At 40.8% G+C, this 15,878-nt stretch overlaps 1 protein-coding gene across 3 annotated transcripts in view; it reads left to right on the top strand.

The window, feature by feature from the left end:
• Positions 1 to 15,878, top strand: part of LOC131140479 (peroxidasin) — a 39,885-nt gene that overhangs the window by 13,019 nt on the left and 10,988 nt on the right. For 2 of the 3 annotated variants that reach the window (XM_058090952.1, XM_058090949.1), the window contains exons 4-14: positions 949 to 1,020; positions 3,282 to 3,353; positions 5,278 to 5,349; positions 5,798 to 5,967; positions 8,200 to 8,317; positions 8,467 to 8,636; positions 9,876 to 10,148; positions 10,323 to 10,598; positions 12,486 to 12,598; positions 14,148 to 14,304; positions 14,812 to 14,920. In XM_058090952.1, coding sequence (XP_057946935.1) covers positions 949 to 1,020; positions 3,282 to 3,353; positions 5,278 to 5,349; positions 5,798 to 5,967; positions 8,200 to 8,317; positions 8,467 to 8,636; positions 9,876 to 10,148; positions 10,323 to 10,598; positions 12,486 to 12,598; positions 14,148 to 14,304; positions 14,812 to 14,920 — 1,602 coding nt within the window. The remainder of the gene's footprint in view (positions 1 to 948; positions 1,021 to 3,281; positions 3,354 to 5,277; positions 5,350 to 5,797; positions 5,968 to 8,199; positions 8,318 to 8,466; positions 8,637 to 9,875; positions 10,149 to 10,322; positions 10,599 to 12,485; positions 12,599 to 14,147; positions 14,305 to 14,811; positions 14,921 to 15,878) is intronic. The other variant, XM_058090951.1, reaches the window with a different exon arrangement.

Below are 15,878 nucleotides of genomic sequence, written 5' to 3'. Positions count from 1 at the left end.
ATCTTGTCTCTTTCTTGCAGTCCCAATGTTGTGTCTTGTGACACCCCTACCTTTTAATACATTGGATTCAGTTAAGTCACATGTTGTTTTCACAAAATGGTTATGGAGTTTTTGTTACAAAAACATGAAACCGATGAACCAACAGAAGCTCTCTCATAGTGAGTCAAGTGGCATCCATTGTTGTTTTGTTTTTTTTTCCCCCAAATATGGTCCCAAGCACTATAGAGCCAACCATTTATTTTCTATGCCGCTTAATCCTCATTATGGTCGCGGGAGTATGCTGGAGCCTGTACTAGCTGACTTTGGGCAGGAGGGGGGGTACACTCTGGACTGATCGCCAGCCAATCACAGGGCACATATAGACAAACAACCAAACACTCACATTCATACCTATGGACAATTTAGAGTTGCCAATTAACCCAACATGCATATTTTTGGAATGTAGGTCAAAGGCGGAGAACCCAGAGAAAACCCACACATACACCGGGAGAACATGCAAACACCACACAGATGTCTGGTGGAGATTCAAACCTATAGAGGGATGTGGCTAATTGATACTTAGTGTTGTAATGTTTTTCACAAATGTATTGTGACCATTAACAGTTTGCAAATACAGTGATTATTCAAGTTTTCCACAGCTCACTACAATTTTGGGAGTGTGCAAAGTGTGTTTCATTGCTCTGTGGTCTAAAAAGAGGTAAAAAGTAAAAGAAGTGCATTTGCGCCAGTTTGGTTAATTTCCTGCTACGCCTCTCCAAGTACAGACGTATGTGCAAATTGAAAACAGCCTCAGAAGGCCTCGTTTATAATACTGCACAAGGCCAACCTCACTTGTAGAACTGCAGCCTTTTTGTTTGATCTGCCATCTTTTCTTAACCACCAGGCGGAATTCAGATGATCCAGATGTGTGAGTGTATTACTAATGTTACTGGTTATCTCTCCTTTCAGCTATTTGTACAAGAATGAAATCCAATCAATTGACAGACAAGCGTTTAAGGGGCTTGTCTCTCTTGAGCAACTGTAAGTGACCAACTTTTTTTGCCACCTTTTCCATTATGCTCCCTACTGCTACTCCTCCCGCCTACTGTCTTGCCGTGCCCGCTACCCCCTCCCCTCAAAAAAAAAAAAAACAGCTGCTGCCCAAAAGTCATGAAGAATGTAAAGGTCAACATGTTCATGAGTAAATCCATGACAAGATATGCAGGCCTTTCACAGGTATCATGATAGCGCTACCCATTCGTGTACACACTGTAGTTATTCCTCCTTTATTCGCGCCGCTACTCACCTTCCCTCCTCCACCATGCATGCCATGTGTGCACCCACCCTTGTATGACGCGCTGACCCACTTTGACCCTTTTCGCATGACTCGCATGTCTTTTAACCTGGACGACAGATATGCAGCAACACCCCCGTCCCAGCCCAACACCCCCTGTGAAGCTTGTAGCATGATGTTTGTGCTGCTGATAGTGCCATCATAGTGTTGAGCTGGAGCATTTGTCTTGCTACTGAAGACCACTCTCCCACTGCTTATCGTGCTGTTTTTTGAGAATCCTTTAGTATATTGAAAAGTTCAGCGTTTGCTGGATAACATTGTGCATTTGACAAGAAAAATCCCTAATGGTGTATACTGATATTTTTCTTTGACCGTAATGAAAAGTCAGTGTGGTTTATTAACACAAATTTCCTCAGGCTTGCTGTAATCTGTGACTTGACTTAGCCGCATTAACGGAGAACAAATGGCTAATTCACTAAATCCGATTCCCAACATCAGGCACCATGCCTGACAGATGTTTTAAATTGTGGCGTAATAATGTAAGGTTTCATAAGCAGGTGACAAGTTCGGAGCCAGATTGCATGCTCTCAAAAAATGTTGACGACATCCCACAAGGCAGCAGATGCCAAAGCTTTACTTCACATACTGTACTTTCTTTGAGGGAATGAGCTGATTCATAGGCACATTCCTACATGACCCGCCAGCATTAATCTGAACAAAGCATGACCGCACATCCCAAATGTGGGCAAAATATTGGCCTGAAAAAGGAATGCAAAGAAGACCACACACTCGTTGCAAAAGCTATACTGGAGTAAAGCCATTTTTGATGCAATGAAAGTTGTAGGTCAATCTCTTAACAGTCGGGGTGTTTTAATGCTGTTGATTCCTTTACCAATACCAATTATCCATGAGTGAGAATGGTTGATACCAATCACATTGATTAGGGGAACATTTTTCAGTTTATCTATAATGAATGGTATTGGTCAGGGGCGCTGTTGGACAATTCCAAACGACTAAGAGTTGAAGCTGTGATAATTAGGCACACTATGTGTTTATGTTCATTAAACAACCACACACAAATCGTGTTTTGAGGACAAAAGATCATTAGTATAATGACAACAAGTTGTTCAGTCACACTTGAAAAAGTTAGTATGTTTCCCATGAACATGATGTCCACTTGTGGCTTCCCTGTGGGGCAAGAACAAACTCCAAACTAACCGCATGGCTTGTTTGTTTTAAAAACAAAATGTCGCTGCGGTGAAAAGTCACAAAGACCAAAAGCTAGACGGATAACTCTAGCTATCTGCTAGCGAGCTAGCGAGCCAGCGAGCGACGGCCAATGCAAAACACAACCAGTGACAGCTCGGGCAAAGCTTTTCAACAAAAATGCAGTGGCATGGATTGATGTAGCCTGTGTCAAGCTCTGTACAAGATGCTTTATTTTGTTGGAAACCTTACGGGACACAGCAGACATCGGCTTTGAAATGCATATGCCAATCACATTATTTTTTTTCACAAATCGGCCGCTAACAGTGAGATTTAAGGCAATTGGTTTACTGTTGGCTGTTGGCTTTACTGTTTTTCGCTTTAAGAACACATTTAGGCAACACATACTGTGCATACTATTGGATATACAATGTAATTCATAAAACATCACAAATTGTCTGCTCAAAATGTTATAGAATGAGCCTTTTAGTATGATATTGCATCAATTTCTACATAAGCTGCTCTCTTTGCTTCAGGAGCTGCTATGGGTTTCAGTTACCTCTTTCATATAAGCAGATACCCAACCTTTTTCAACCTAATTTATCTTTACAGACATGATTTATGTTGTTTCAGATCAGGTGTATTTGATGGATGTTTTTTGTTTTGTAATCTTCAGTTGTTTTACATTTCATTTAGCTTTCAAAAAGTGCACCGAACACGAAATGTAATAGATGTTTATTTGTAATTTAGCTTGATAGGGACTCCTAATGCACCATTTTGTCTATAATGTGTTCTTTTTCAGGTACCTCCATTTCAACAACATCGACTCACTGGAACCAGAATCTTTCAGTCATCTACCAAAGCTTGAACGACTGTAAGTTCAGGCTTGTCAGTTCTTTCAGCAAAGCCCTAAGTATCATATGCCATGTGGAAAATATTTATGGAATCCCCCAGCTGGAATTGTAGACTTTTAGGAATTGTAGCTCGCACAATGGTCGACTTTAGGATGTTTTGGATGATGTGCACAGCATTAGTATTTACCACTCACAAACACCACCATCTGAATAATTAATAACTGACATCAAATTGTATGATTACAATTAATAAGTGATATCAAACTTGACTAATGGTCAGATAAAAGAGAAGTTCCATTATTATGGTACAATTTATTAAACAATGCAATTACATGTGTCGCTATTTGTTGTAGTTGTCTATGACCATGCATTTGTGTACATTATATTTGCACCTCTCGGTGTCTGTATTTTCCTATGGGCTAGAAATGCATGAAAATTGTCTTCAAATCTTGATTTTGACCTTGGAAAAGATGTCTGAACACTTGACTTGGGGGAATGGGCTGCAGAATGCAGCAATAAATCACAGCAGCCACATGCCTCTCTGCCGGCCCGCCATGAAGCAACGACTGTGCTTTATCTCTTCTTCAAGCAAGCAAAGACAAACATTAATGAAATATGGTTGAAAAAGTCGAGTCCTGGCTGATATTTAGTCTCCTGAAGTTTAATTTGTTTCGTCAAAGCTGTGGGATGTAAGTGGGGTTCTTTTTCCACTCTGTAGTTTACTTGTTCAACGGCTGTCGGGAAATATTGAGAGGCATTCTTGGCCAATTAGTTTTGCTGCTTCCAAAAATATTCTTTTGGGACAATCAGCCTGGGAAAAAAAAGAGAGGAAGTAGAAGAGATTACAGCATGCAAGTCTTGGATTAGGCCGAGGAGTGACAACACATCCTGGCCTCCATCATCACGAGGCTCAACAAACTGCAATCATGGATTGAAACACAGTGTTGCCTTTTTAATCATTACATGCAGATGAAACATCTGCCAATAGTAAACTAGGCACCATCGCAGCAATAAATCTGTATAATAATGTGATGAATTAACATGGTTCACGGAGGTCGAGACTTTGACAAATCGTTTACATTTATTGTACATTCATCTTCATTAGGTAGATGTGCACAATTTACATCAATGTAAATCATGTCAATATTGGGCGGTCAATTATAGCTTTTTTTTTATTATAAACAGAATGTTAAGATTGCATCAGAAAAAAAACAGGCGCATAGCAAAAACTCGACAAAAGTCAAAACTGCAAACAAGGAACTGACAGCTCCGACGTCACACAAAGCAATCTTAGAAGCTTGGCCGCAGGAATAGCAATACGATTTGTAGCAAATTGAACGGAAAGCCTGGAGTCCTCATGACACAAGCATAAGTAGCAGGAACGTTTATAAGCAAACAATACAAACCAACCGCTAGCTTTAGACCCAGCGAAACTCAATAGAAGCACAGCTCATCAAATCCAGCTGTACTCATAGCGCTGACACTGAAAGCCATGAAAGCCACGCCAAATAGGAAATGACAATACAAAGAGTCCCAAACAGGAACTCACAGCGGAAATTACAAAACGTATTATAATATGATAAACAAACATTCATTCATTCATTCATTTTCTACTGCTTTTTCCTCACGGAGGTCGCGGGGGGTGCTGGAGCCTATCCCAGCTGTCTTCGGGCGAGAGGCGGGGTACACCCTGGACTGGTCGATAAACAAACATATGATAATTTATTATTTGTGTAATGCAATGTAGCTCTACATCACTACAACTTAAGCATCATATATATATTAAATATACATATACTGTAGTGCTTACGACTTGTAGGACTTCAGACTTTATTCCTGTCTTGCCTTGACTTGAGACGTGACATGGACTTGCACATCTTTACTTGACCCTTGACTCGAGACTTGATTTACCTCCGTCTGATACATTTGCTGGTTTCTCTTCAGGTTTTTGCACAACAACAGAATCACCCAGCTAGTCCCAGGAACCTTCTCTAATCTACAGGCCATGAAACGACTGTAAGTGGAAAAATAAGCTCCATGCCGATACCCTGTACACTCAAAGAATAAACATCGCTATTTCATAATAATAAACATGAAGGTAGGTTTCATACATGCTCATTGCATTAAGTCAAAGGGCATCAGTGTTCACCCTGCTAGACTCTTAACGTGATCAAAGTGTGTTTCACGTAAGCACATTAATTCATTGGTTTGGCTTCTTTCACATCTGGCTACGTTTTAGCTCCATTTAATTCAGCTTGAAGTTAGATTTCATCAGTGGTTCAACAATGGTTTTGCTGTTACGTGATGGTGTGAAACCAGTTTCTCTCTCGAGTTGAGGCTTAGTAGAAATTCCTGGTACTTGGTCTGAATAATCTTGACATCACAATTTTATAGTAGTTTGATTTTCAGAGAACTCTACAATTGCACTTGTTTCATATTTTCTTTGTGTACACTTTGCATTAAGGCGACTGGATTCCAATGCGTTGAACTGTGACTGTGAGTTGCTGTGGCTGGCTGACCTGCTGAAGCAGTACGCAGAGTCAGGAAATGCCCAAGCTGCCGCCACGTGCGACTACCCGACCCGCCTTCAGGGAAGATCAGTGGCCACGCTAACTGCCGAGGAACTCAGCTGCGGTACGGAGACAAAAACTTGCAAATGTGCATGCCATTCTAGGAATTTTCTGTCTGCATATTCACTTGACAATTTGTTTGGTTCAATTTCCATTGATTCAGTACGAGAAACTGTGACTGAAATAATGATACGTTAGCTCCTTATTCATTCATTTTCTACCGCTTTTTCCTCACGAGGGTCGCGGGGGTGCTGGAGCCTATCCCAGCTGTCTTTGGGCGAGAGGCGGGGTATACCCTGGACTGGTCGCCAGCCAATCACAGGGCACATATAGACAAACAACCATTCCCACTCACATTCATACCTATGGGCAATTTGGAGTCACCAATTAACCTAGCATAGCAAATTAACCTACATTGTTTTGGGAATGTGGGAGGAAACCGGAGTACCCACCGGAGGAAAACCCACGCATGCACAGGGAGAACATGCAAACTCCACACAGAGATGGCCGAGGGTGGAATTGAACCCTGGTCTCCTAGCTTTGAGGTCTGTGCGCTAACCACTAGTCCGCCGTGCAGCCTCGTTAGCTCCTGTCATTACCAAATGTTTCAAATCCCTTTAAATGTGTAATGCAGCACAGTAAAACATCCACCAAAATAAACATATTGTTAAAAGATTTGAATTGACAGCGTCAAAAGGCTTTGAACTCATTATATTGTGCAGGTGTGCTGGAATGAAGTGTCCATGAAGTCTTTATAAGCTGATAATCATTATCAGGTTGGTGAAACCTGTATCCAACTAAGTAGTTCAATCATCAAGGCACACACGTGTACATGCGTACAAACAATAAGCAGACAGAATATACAGTAAATCCCCTCTAGACTTCGTCTTTGCAGATGGCAGCCATGCCATAAGTCACCTGGTCTTACTCATACACACACAAACACACACACACACACAGGTGCATCCTCTCTTTGTGTCTGAGTTAGTCAAACATCCAGCTGCTTCACACTTCATATAACACCAGCTGTGTCTATGGTCTGGGAAAAATGTCATTGAGGAATTTGACTCCTGAACTATTCATCACATCACGACTAGCCATTCAGTATAGCTCACAATAAATGCCATCTAGTAGTGGAATTATGGGATTAAGAAAATAAAATTTATTGAAATTAATATTGAAAATGTTGCAATACAAACACAACAGGTATATTCATGCACAGCTTTGAAGTGCAATGAAATGTGCAATGAATTTGAAAGTGTTAAATGTGGTATTTAAAAACAAGGGTAGGGTTTTATGCTGCCTATACTGATCCAGATCATCTATGAGTGAAATCCCCTGATACCAATACCGATCTCGTAGATAAAGTGTAAATGTTTAAATCTGCCACTGGCTATATTCGGGGTCACCAAGGCAAAATTTATATTACTCCCACAAAGACAGGAAGTCCAACACATGGCAGACATGCTTATGCTGGATGCTGCAGTGGGGGCGGAACTGATCAGCCGATTGGATCGGCATTACAAAGCAAGTATTGGCCGATATCGATACAATGCTTTTTTCCACTGATATACCAATCGGTGACTGATCGATCAGAGCACCTCAGACTCAATTTAGAGTACCTGCCATTTTTTATTTTTGCACCATGCGCATAGGTAGTGTTCTATCGAGTGACCCCCAGTTATGTTGGCTATTGTTAAGCAAACTGAAGTGCCTAGAGGCCCACAAAACATGGTCTTGTGGGCTGCAAGTTTGAGACCCCTGGTGTGTTGTGTAGCCCAAACACTCTAAATCCCCAACCTGAGTTTTCTTAGTGATTGTATGACCGCTATCTCTCGTTTCTGTCTGTTGCAAGTCACCAGAGGAATTCCTCTTTGATGGATGTCATTCTACACTCCCCTTTCGAAACAATGCACAGCAAGCAGATCAGCTGTTGAAACAGCCAGTTTCTTTGTAATTAATTCACCTTACTTTGCCATATAATAAATATTCCAGATACTTTATTGGGTTAAGATGTGGACTAAGGGCTTAACACGGCCCAAGTTCCTACTAAGAAATTATCCAGGCAATTTAAAGATCAATTGTTAATGTTGCTTGGAGTGGATGGTTGAATTCTGGCAAAAATGCTTTTCCCCAAGAAGTAAGATCTTACTTTACTGTGATTGTATTACTGTCTCTGAGCGGTGGTAAAAATCCAGGGCTCTGGCAGTGTGATAGGAAAAGTACATATGCACAGACATGCATTCATACCTCGCCTTAATTATACTCAAACCTTCTATTACCAAAATCTTTGCAGAGGTGCCCAGGATCACCTCAGAGCCCCAGGATGTGGATGTGACATCAGGAAACACAGTCTATTTCACCTGCAGGGCTGAGGGCAACCCTAAACCACAGATTATCTGGCTCCGGAATAAGTAAGATACTCATTTATACTTCTTTTTTGCCTGTTGTTGTCTTTAGTGATACAGCTTACCATGTGTGTTACACTGATCAATCGCAACTACTTAAACGCCCCGCAAGTAAGAATTGTCATTGTCTGTGTTGTTTATCTCTGTGCCATTAGCAATGCTCTTAACATGCAAGATGACAGTCGTCTAAACCTGCTAGAGGATGGGACGCTCATGATTCAGAACACAAGAGAAACTGACCAAGGAGTCTACCAGTGCATGGCCAAAAATGTGGCAGGGGAGGTCAAGACCTCACAGGTCACACTGCGATATTTCGGAGCTCCATGTAAGTGACTGCTTTTCATTTTCAGATTTGACGACTCGTGTCTGTTAATACAGTCGGGAAATTTAGTTGCAACCACAGTCAAGTAATACATTCGGTAGACTATTTAACACAGTTAGTTAGTAATTACAGTTGGTAATCTATCTACCCTGGACCCTCGAAATGTGATGAGTTTGATGGTTATAGGTTCATGTAAGACTACAATGCTGCTGTTGTTTGACCATAAAGCAGTGGTGAAACACATAGCAACACTACCTGCTCTTTTTCCACCCACCAGTACGTGTGATGAGATGAGATGACCAGCTCTCATTTAGCCAACAATATAAATAAAAATTAAAGACTCTTAATGCACAACATAGTCATCAAAGTTATTTATTTGTTTTAAATACAAACAGACATCCACTAATCAATTTATCAAGCATTCTGCTGGCACCAGTGCATATTGTTTTCACCACTATTGTCTCCGAATGATTCTTGGGTCATCGAGGCGAGGGCCAGCACTGCAGAGCAGATGTTGTTTGTGTGTTTCCTGTGTTGTGGTGGTCATAAACACCAGGCTACTCGCTGTATACATTTTTGCACAGACACTACTGTAATCACTGACCATATAAGGACAAGTACTGCAATCTGTGGTTCAGATTAGAAGTGTTTAATCAGCAAAATTGCATGAAAGATAAAACATAATGATATGCTGTCAGGAATCAAGCATCCATGAACTGGCAGATATTGTGTAGCTAATTCTTCTTGTAAGATAGAAGATACTAGATTAGATGAGAATTTTTAGAATTTTTTAAAATCCTTGCAGAGAGATTATTTTATTCCATTAACAATAACATTTGAAAATGTAACTATTCGTATTCAGTTTTTTTTTTTACTCACAGTTAATGTGTGCATGTTGTATTTGACCCTCGGCCCACACTATAGTTTGAGGAAATGCAGCATTGGATGTGGAGCCACAAGCAGGAACACATATTAAGCAGAAATATACAAAGAAAAGTATATTGTGAATGTTAAATGGTAAGAACAAATTTGTATTGTACTATGAGTTGCGTTGTCACGGACTACGTAGATTGCTAGAGAGAAGTAAGAGGTACTGGAGCACTGCCGGTATGTTTTTTAATGTCATTTATTCAGTGAGTTGCTTGAGTTGAGCCAAGCCAACTTTACAATTGATTATGGTGCAGATCAGCTGCATTTTGTATGAAACTATTAACAGCTCCCCTTCTCCCTCTGCTTATCCAGCACGACCAAGTTTTGTGATTCAGCCCCAGAACACGGAGGTGCTTGTGGGCGAGAGTGTGACTTTGGAGTGCAGTGCTACAGGCCAGCCACAACCCCGGATCTCCTGGACCAAAGGAGACCGGACACCCCTTCCAAATGATGCTCGTATCAACATCACACCCTCTGGAGGGCTTTACATTCAAAATGTGGTGCAGGCAGATGGGGGACAGTACACCTGTTTTGCCTCCAATAATGTTGATACTATTCACGCCACAGCCTATATTATCGTCCAAGGTAGGTCTCAATATCTCTATTACCAAATGTTTTTCCCATTAAGAACTTCACTGATGTTTCTTTACCTTTTTTCAATTGAGAATTAGCCCCCTTCACACTGCTTCTATTGCACACAAATCATTTATGAGCTACATTTGTTCAAATGATTCACTGCTATTTCTCCTGGGTCCCCAGCAATACCACAATTTACAGTCACACCACAGGATCAGTCGGTCCTTGAAGGGCATACAGTGGACTTCCCCTGCGAGGCGACGGGTTACCCCCAGCCGGTTATTGCTTGGACACGTGGGGGCAGCCCGTTACCTTTGGACCGCCGTCACTCTGTCCTGTCAACTGGTACTCTTCGTATCACTCGCGTGGCCGCCCACGATGAGGGTCAGTACGAGTGCCAGGCAATTAGCCCAGTTGGGACTGTGCGTACCGCCGTGCAGCTCAGCATCCAACAGAGAGGTGAGTGCACTGGATGGAGCATCAAAGTAAAGGTTGGTGGAAAGTTGGTTGAAGGCTAAAATGGTTAAATGTAAACACAACTTTTGGAGTGGCCTTTTATTGTGGACAACTTAAGCCACACCTGTGCAATAATACTGTCTTATCAGTATCTTGATATGCCACACTTATGAGAGGGATGAATTATGAATGCATGTTTGTCAAAAGGGAAAGTTAGTAATGTCAATATGGTGGAATCCCTCTATTAACAACTAATTAACTTGTGTGTTGCTATTAAACCGCAACAATGTATGTACATGCTGAAAGAAATATTATTGTTTGAGAGGTTCACTCTGCTGTAATTCATTCTGTGTTGTGTGTTTGAAGATTTCTTGCATGCAGATGGTTGTAGTGTGTGTGTGTGTGTGTGTTGGGAGGTGCATTGTGGCAGTGGGGGGTGCTAAAATTACAGGCTTGACATTATACAGGAAAGCATGGCAGTCTATAATCCTGAGATGACTCCATGTTTTTCCATGTAGTAATGACTGTTAACATGGCTCAAAGTATATGTTGTGTAATGGCTTCACTCTGTTAAAATTATAAACAAGGTCACGACCATGGTGACAGTGTGCGACAACTGTGGTATGCTACTTTGGACTGACATGCGTAGTGCGTTATAATCCATGGCTTTCCACTGAAAGCAGGAATCAACTTCTTACAGTATTAGTGGTATTAGGAATTAGTTATTAGTCAAGATCAAAATCTTTTTGTGAAACATTAGCAGAATTTTCCCAGGGCCAGGTGGTTCCCAGCTGCAGCATTAGAACCCTGGAGGAGTTTAAATACAGTGAGTGGGGGGAAATAGTCATAGTCTTCCACCAAACCCCTTGGCTTTTAGAGTGTCATTTCTACTCTCAGACAGTACAACACAGTGAGTCATACTGTAACAATGCTCAATACTGTTGTTGTGTGTGCCTGTCTGTGTGTGTGTGTGTGCTTGAATTAGATGTAGTCAAGTGGTAACCAACATATGTTATATTTATCTGCAGTGTGCCACAAGGTGCAGATTTGGATATTTACTTCTGGAATTTTTACTTTATTATACTTAATAAATTGCAATAAATTCAAATTGCATTGTTAGGCAGTGTGTCAAACCACTCTTTAATGCACTTGACAACTGCCAAATTTGTATAAATGTCTTTTTGTAAGTTAGTTAGTAACCTACGGTATAGGTCAAAATGATTAGCCCCCTTTCAACCTTTGAACTTTTTTTAAAATACAGTCCAATGTTTGCAATACTAATAACATTTTATATAGTAAAGACCCTATTTAGGTACACTTTTAAATTAAAATACATTTTCAAGATGCCTTTTAATAAAGATTATGTGTATTATGTGTTCTGACTATGTCTTTGTGGGTCATAGGGGATAATGAACATGCAGTAAATTTCTGTACGGTTAGCTAAAGGTCACTAATTACTAATTGGGTCATGTAATTAGAGGTGAAAATATTCCTGTGTGTATCCAGATCTTCACCAAAATTATCATTGGCCTGAAGCGCAACTCATAAACCTGTAAATAATCCTGTAAACTGTATCTAGCTCACTATTTGTGGGTGCCTTTTGAGAGGGCACAATACACATGAAATCAGTATATTGGTATTTGTGTAATCTTGGCGACACAGATATAGTTAAACTCAAAATTTAAGTGCTAAATGTTGTTCTGCGCCTATGAAACAGCAGAACAATGTAAATTGTGTAAATTGTGGCATGTTCTGTGAGCATAACCAGGACAGCATACTTCCTATTTTTTGTCTCCATTGATTGATTGCAAAATGCACTCTACCTGTACTGTAATGGCCTATAATCATTAACACATGCGCATGTGTGTGTGTATGTTTTAACTCATTCAGTAACGCCTGTTTTCACAAATGCTCCAAGGGATGTGACGGTGGAGTCTGGCCAGGACGTCCAGATTCCCTGCAGCGCTCAGGGCCAGCCACAACCTGTCCTCACCTGGAACAAGGTGAGATGTTAAAAGTCGTGTTTTATGAGGCCGTGAGGGGTCATGACATTGTGCAAGTGAGGACAGGGCCTGGGGCATGGTTATTTTGTGTCTATAATTGTAGGTATATAATTGTAACAATCATTGAAACCCTTTACTGTTATTTATATAGGATTTTTTGTCTTTTTTTTTTAGCAGGAGCTTTTAATAATTGGGAATGCGATGGAAAAAGTAGCTGTTCAAAATCGAATCGGTAAAACAGCCTAATGAATCTCGAACAATATGTCTGATAAAGCTGAGGTCAAAGGCCATTAGAGCATGATAGTATCTACTGGCTGTGTCGCGATACACTCAGCTCACGACCCAAGACATGGGACGAGACTATATTTTAACATTAGTTCTAAGCAGACTATACAGTGACAACCCAAGAATGATGCTGTTAAGTTAACTGTTATCTTAACTAAGGTAACTCATTCATTCATTTTCTACCGCTTTTCCTCACGACGGTCGCGGGGGTGCTGGAGCCTATCCCAGCTGTCTTCGGGCGAGAAGCGGGGTACACCCTGGACTGATCGCCAGCCAATCCCGGGGCACATATAGACAAACAACCATTCACACTCACATTCATACCTATGGACAATTTGGAGTCACCAATTAACCTAGCATGTTTTTGGAATGTGGGAGGAAACCGGAGTACCCGGAGAAAACCCACGCATGCACGGGGAGAACATGCAAACTCCACACAGAGATGGCCGAGGGTGGAATTGAACCTAGCTGTGAGGTCTGCGCGCTAACCACTAGACCGCCGTGCCGCCCAACTAAGATAACTGTTAACTTCAAATATAATGATGACAGTTGTCGCTATTACTAATCATTTATGTTGACGGGTAGTTTTTGAAAGACATATATATAATAGATTGCAGTACATCAGCTTTACATTTACGCGAAAAGAACTAAAGTTCCCATGGAGTGCTGTACCAAGAAGTTGTGAATTAGACGCTGGTACCGCATGTTTTGATAGACGTCTTACACAATTGTGTTTTGATCTGACAAATCTTAAGTAAGTTTGATCAAGTGTAGAACTACTACAGCATCGCCACAGCTGTTGGACGGTTGACGCTGGGAACACCAAGGTAGGTTGGGTTGCAAGGTTTATAAGTGTGCGTAAAGCACTGAATGTACGACTCTAATCCTGTGTTGCGCACTGCCACTTCTATATTAAATGTATTATCATTTATAGTAGAAATGCCATAGTTCAAAGTTTAATAGAATTACGGATGATCTGTTCCTGCAAGACAGCTGTTCTCTAAACGAGAAACATCGTCACATTTTAATCTCACCCCTTAATTTCACTCCTACTACAGTCCCATCATTGTTTTTCTATACTAGTTATTTGCCCATAAATAATATATCCTTCAATTCTGACAATTTTATGACATTATCAGAGCAAAAATACTGTTGTTCTTGTTCTCTGATAATATTGGGTCAAATCCATGCATTACCTCTATACTAAGGTCATGACTTCTACCTTCTGTCTGACCTGACCAACTCCACCCTGTCTTTCTCCCAGGACGGCGTGCAGGTGACAGAGAGTGGTAAATTCCACATCAGCACTGATGGCTTTTTAGAGGTGAAGGATGTGGGCACCGCTGATGCCGGCCGCTACGAGTGTGTAGCCCGCAATCCCATTGGCTATCAGGTTGCTAGCATGGTGCTAACGGTCACAGGTAGGACTCTTTATTTTATTTTTTTTATCATGTCGCAAAGTAGGGAAAAACAGTGTCTAAACTTGCTAAATATTAAAATGTAACCGGAATTAAAAATGAAGGAAAATAGATATTTTCAGATGGTGCTTATTACTGTCGTGTTCTCCACACAGTGAAGCATCCTAGTCCAACTTTAGTTTTAGTTTTAATAGAATAAAATAGAATACACCCACATGAATCTCGGTAATAGTCAAATCCACGTTATGTTCCATTACTAAACAAAGTAGCGAGCCAGACTTTGCAGATAAAGTAATGTAACATAATAAATGGCACTGATAAGTGACTGATGGTTGCACTAAAACAAATAATTAAATTGCGTGCTTGAGAACGTGGCTTTTTTTTTGTTTGTGCATGTTGTAATTGTGAAGTTGCACGCAGTGTCTTGACTTTTTGCATTCCAGTACATGTTATTAACACCAGTCATGCATTGTCCTCTATCCACTATCTCTCTTTCGCTTGCAACAACAGTTCCAGCAGTAAGCAGAGAGGGTGACACCTTTGTGAGCACATCCATTGAGCAGGCAATCCGTAATGTGGACAGCGCCATCGAGTCTACAAGGAGACGTCTGTTTGATGGGTAAGCTGTCAGAGACTCATGCAACATGAGCTTCCAGAACTTCAGGTACACATGTATTTCATAACATCCAGTATTAACCCTTTAAGCGCCAAAGTTGTAAAATTGCGACAAGCAGCATTGCTGAATTTAACACGCCATAATGCCTTATCTAGTTACTGTTTTACACCAGGAGGTGGTAGACATCTTTATACATCATTTACTATATATATGAACAGCACTTTAGGGTGTGTTTCTATGCAAAGTTAAGGAGTTTAATGAGTTTGAAGTGCCGTACATGGATGGGACCGCACGGCTGCTGGTGGCAGTGCGTCTGCCCTCCGTGACAGTCCACACAGCAGCACATTTTGGAGCTTCGCCGTGTTCTTGGACATCTCATAGGATTCATGTGTTTCTCCTAAAAGACAACATACAGTGCGTGTAGCACAGGTGGTCAAAACACCGCTATGGTGGGCGTGGGGAAAGAAAGAATAATATGCAAATATGCCCATTTACAGTATAGTAGTTCATCTCTAAACTTTTTCAACCTACAGCCATTTGAAATAGTAATATTTTCTTGAAAAGACTCTGACGCTTAAAAGGTTAAGGCGCTGTCAAAAAATGTACTTAACACTATATTTAGTTTTGCGGTTTTGGTTTGCTTGGCTGAAAACTGCAGTGTAGCCTAGTTGCATACTGAGAAGTTTTAATGATTTGACTTTTTGATACTGGCTGCATTACAACAAGGGTCGGAATATTAGAAACCCCCCTCAGTATGATACATGGCACTAAATAGACACTAAATGAAGATATGTCTTATTATAATTATAATTGCACCACCTAAGATCAGGACAGTTGTTACTTTTTGTGGAGTGTATGATGAAATATTTGACCCTGTGAAGATTCATAATAATATAAGTCTTGCAGCATCTAAGGTGCATATCCTTAGTTTGAGTCATAATTCAAATAATATACTGGCATA

This window comes from Doryrhamphus excisus, chromosome 13 (assembly GCF_030265055.1).
Source record: "Doryrhamphus excisus isolate RoL2022-K1 chromosome 13, RoL_Dexc_1.0, whole genome shotgun sequence".
Classification (NCBI taxonomy): domain Eukaryota; kingdom Metazoa; phylum Chordata; class Actinopteri; order Syngnathiformes; family Syngnathidae; genus Doryrhamphus; species Doryrhamphus excisus.
This window is presented reverse-complemented; position numbering and strand designations above follow the sequence as displayed.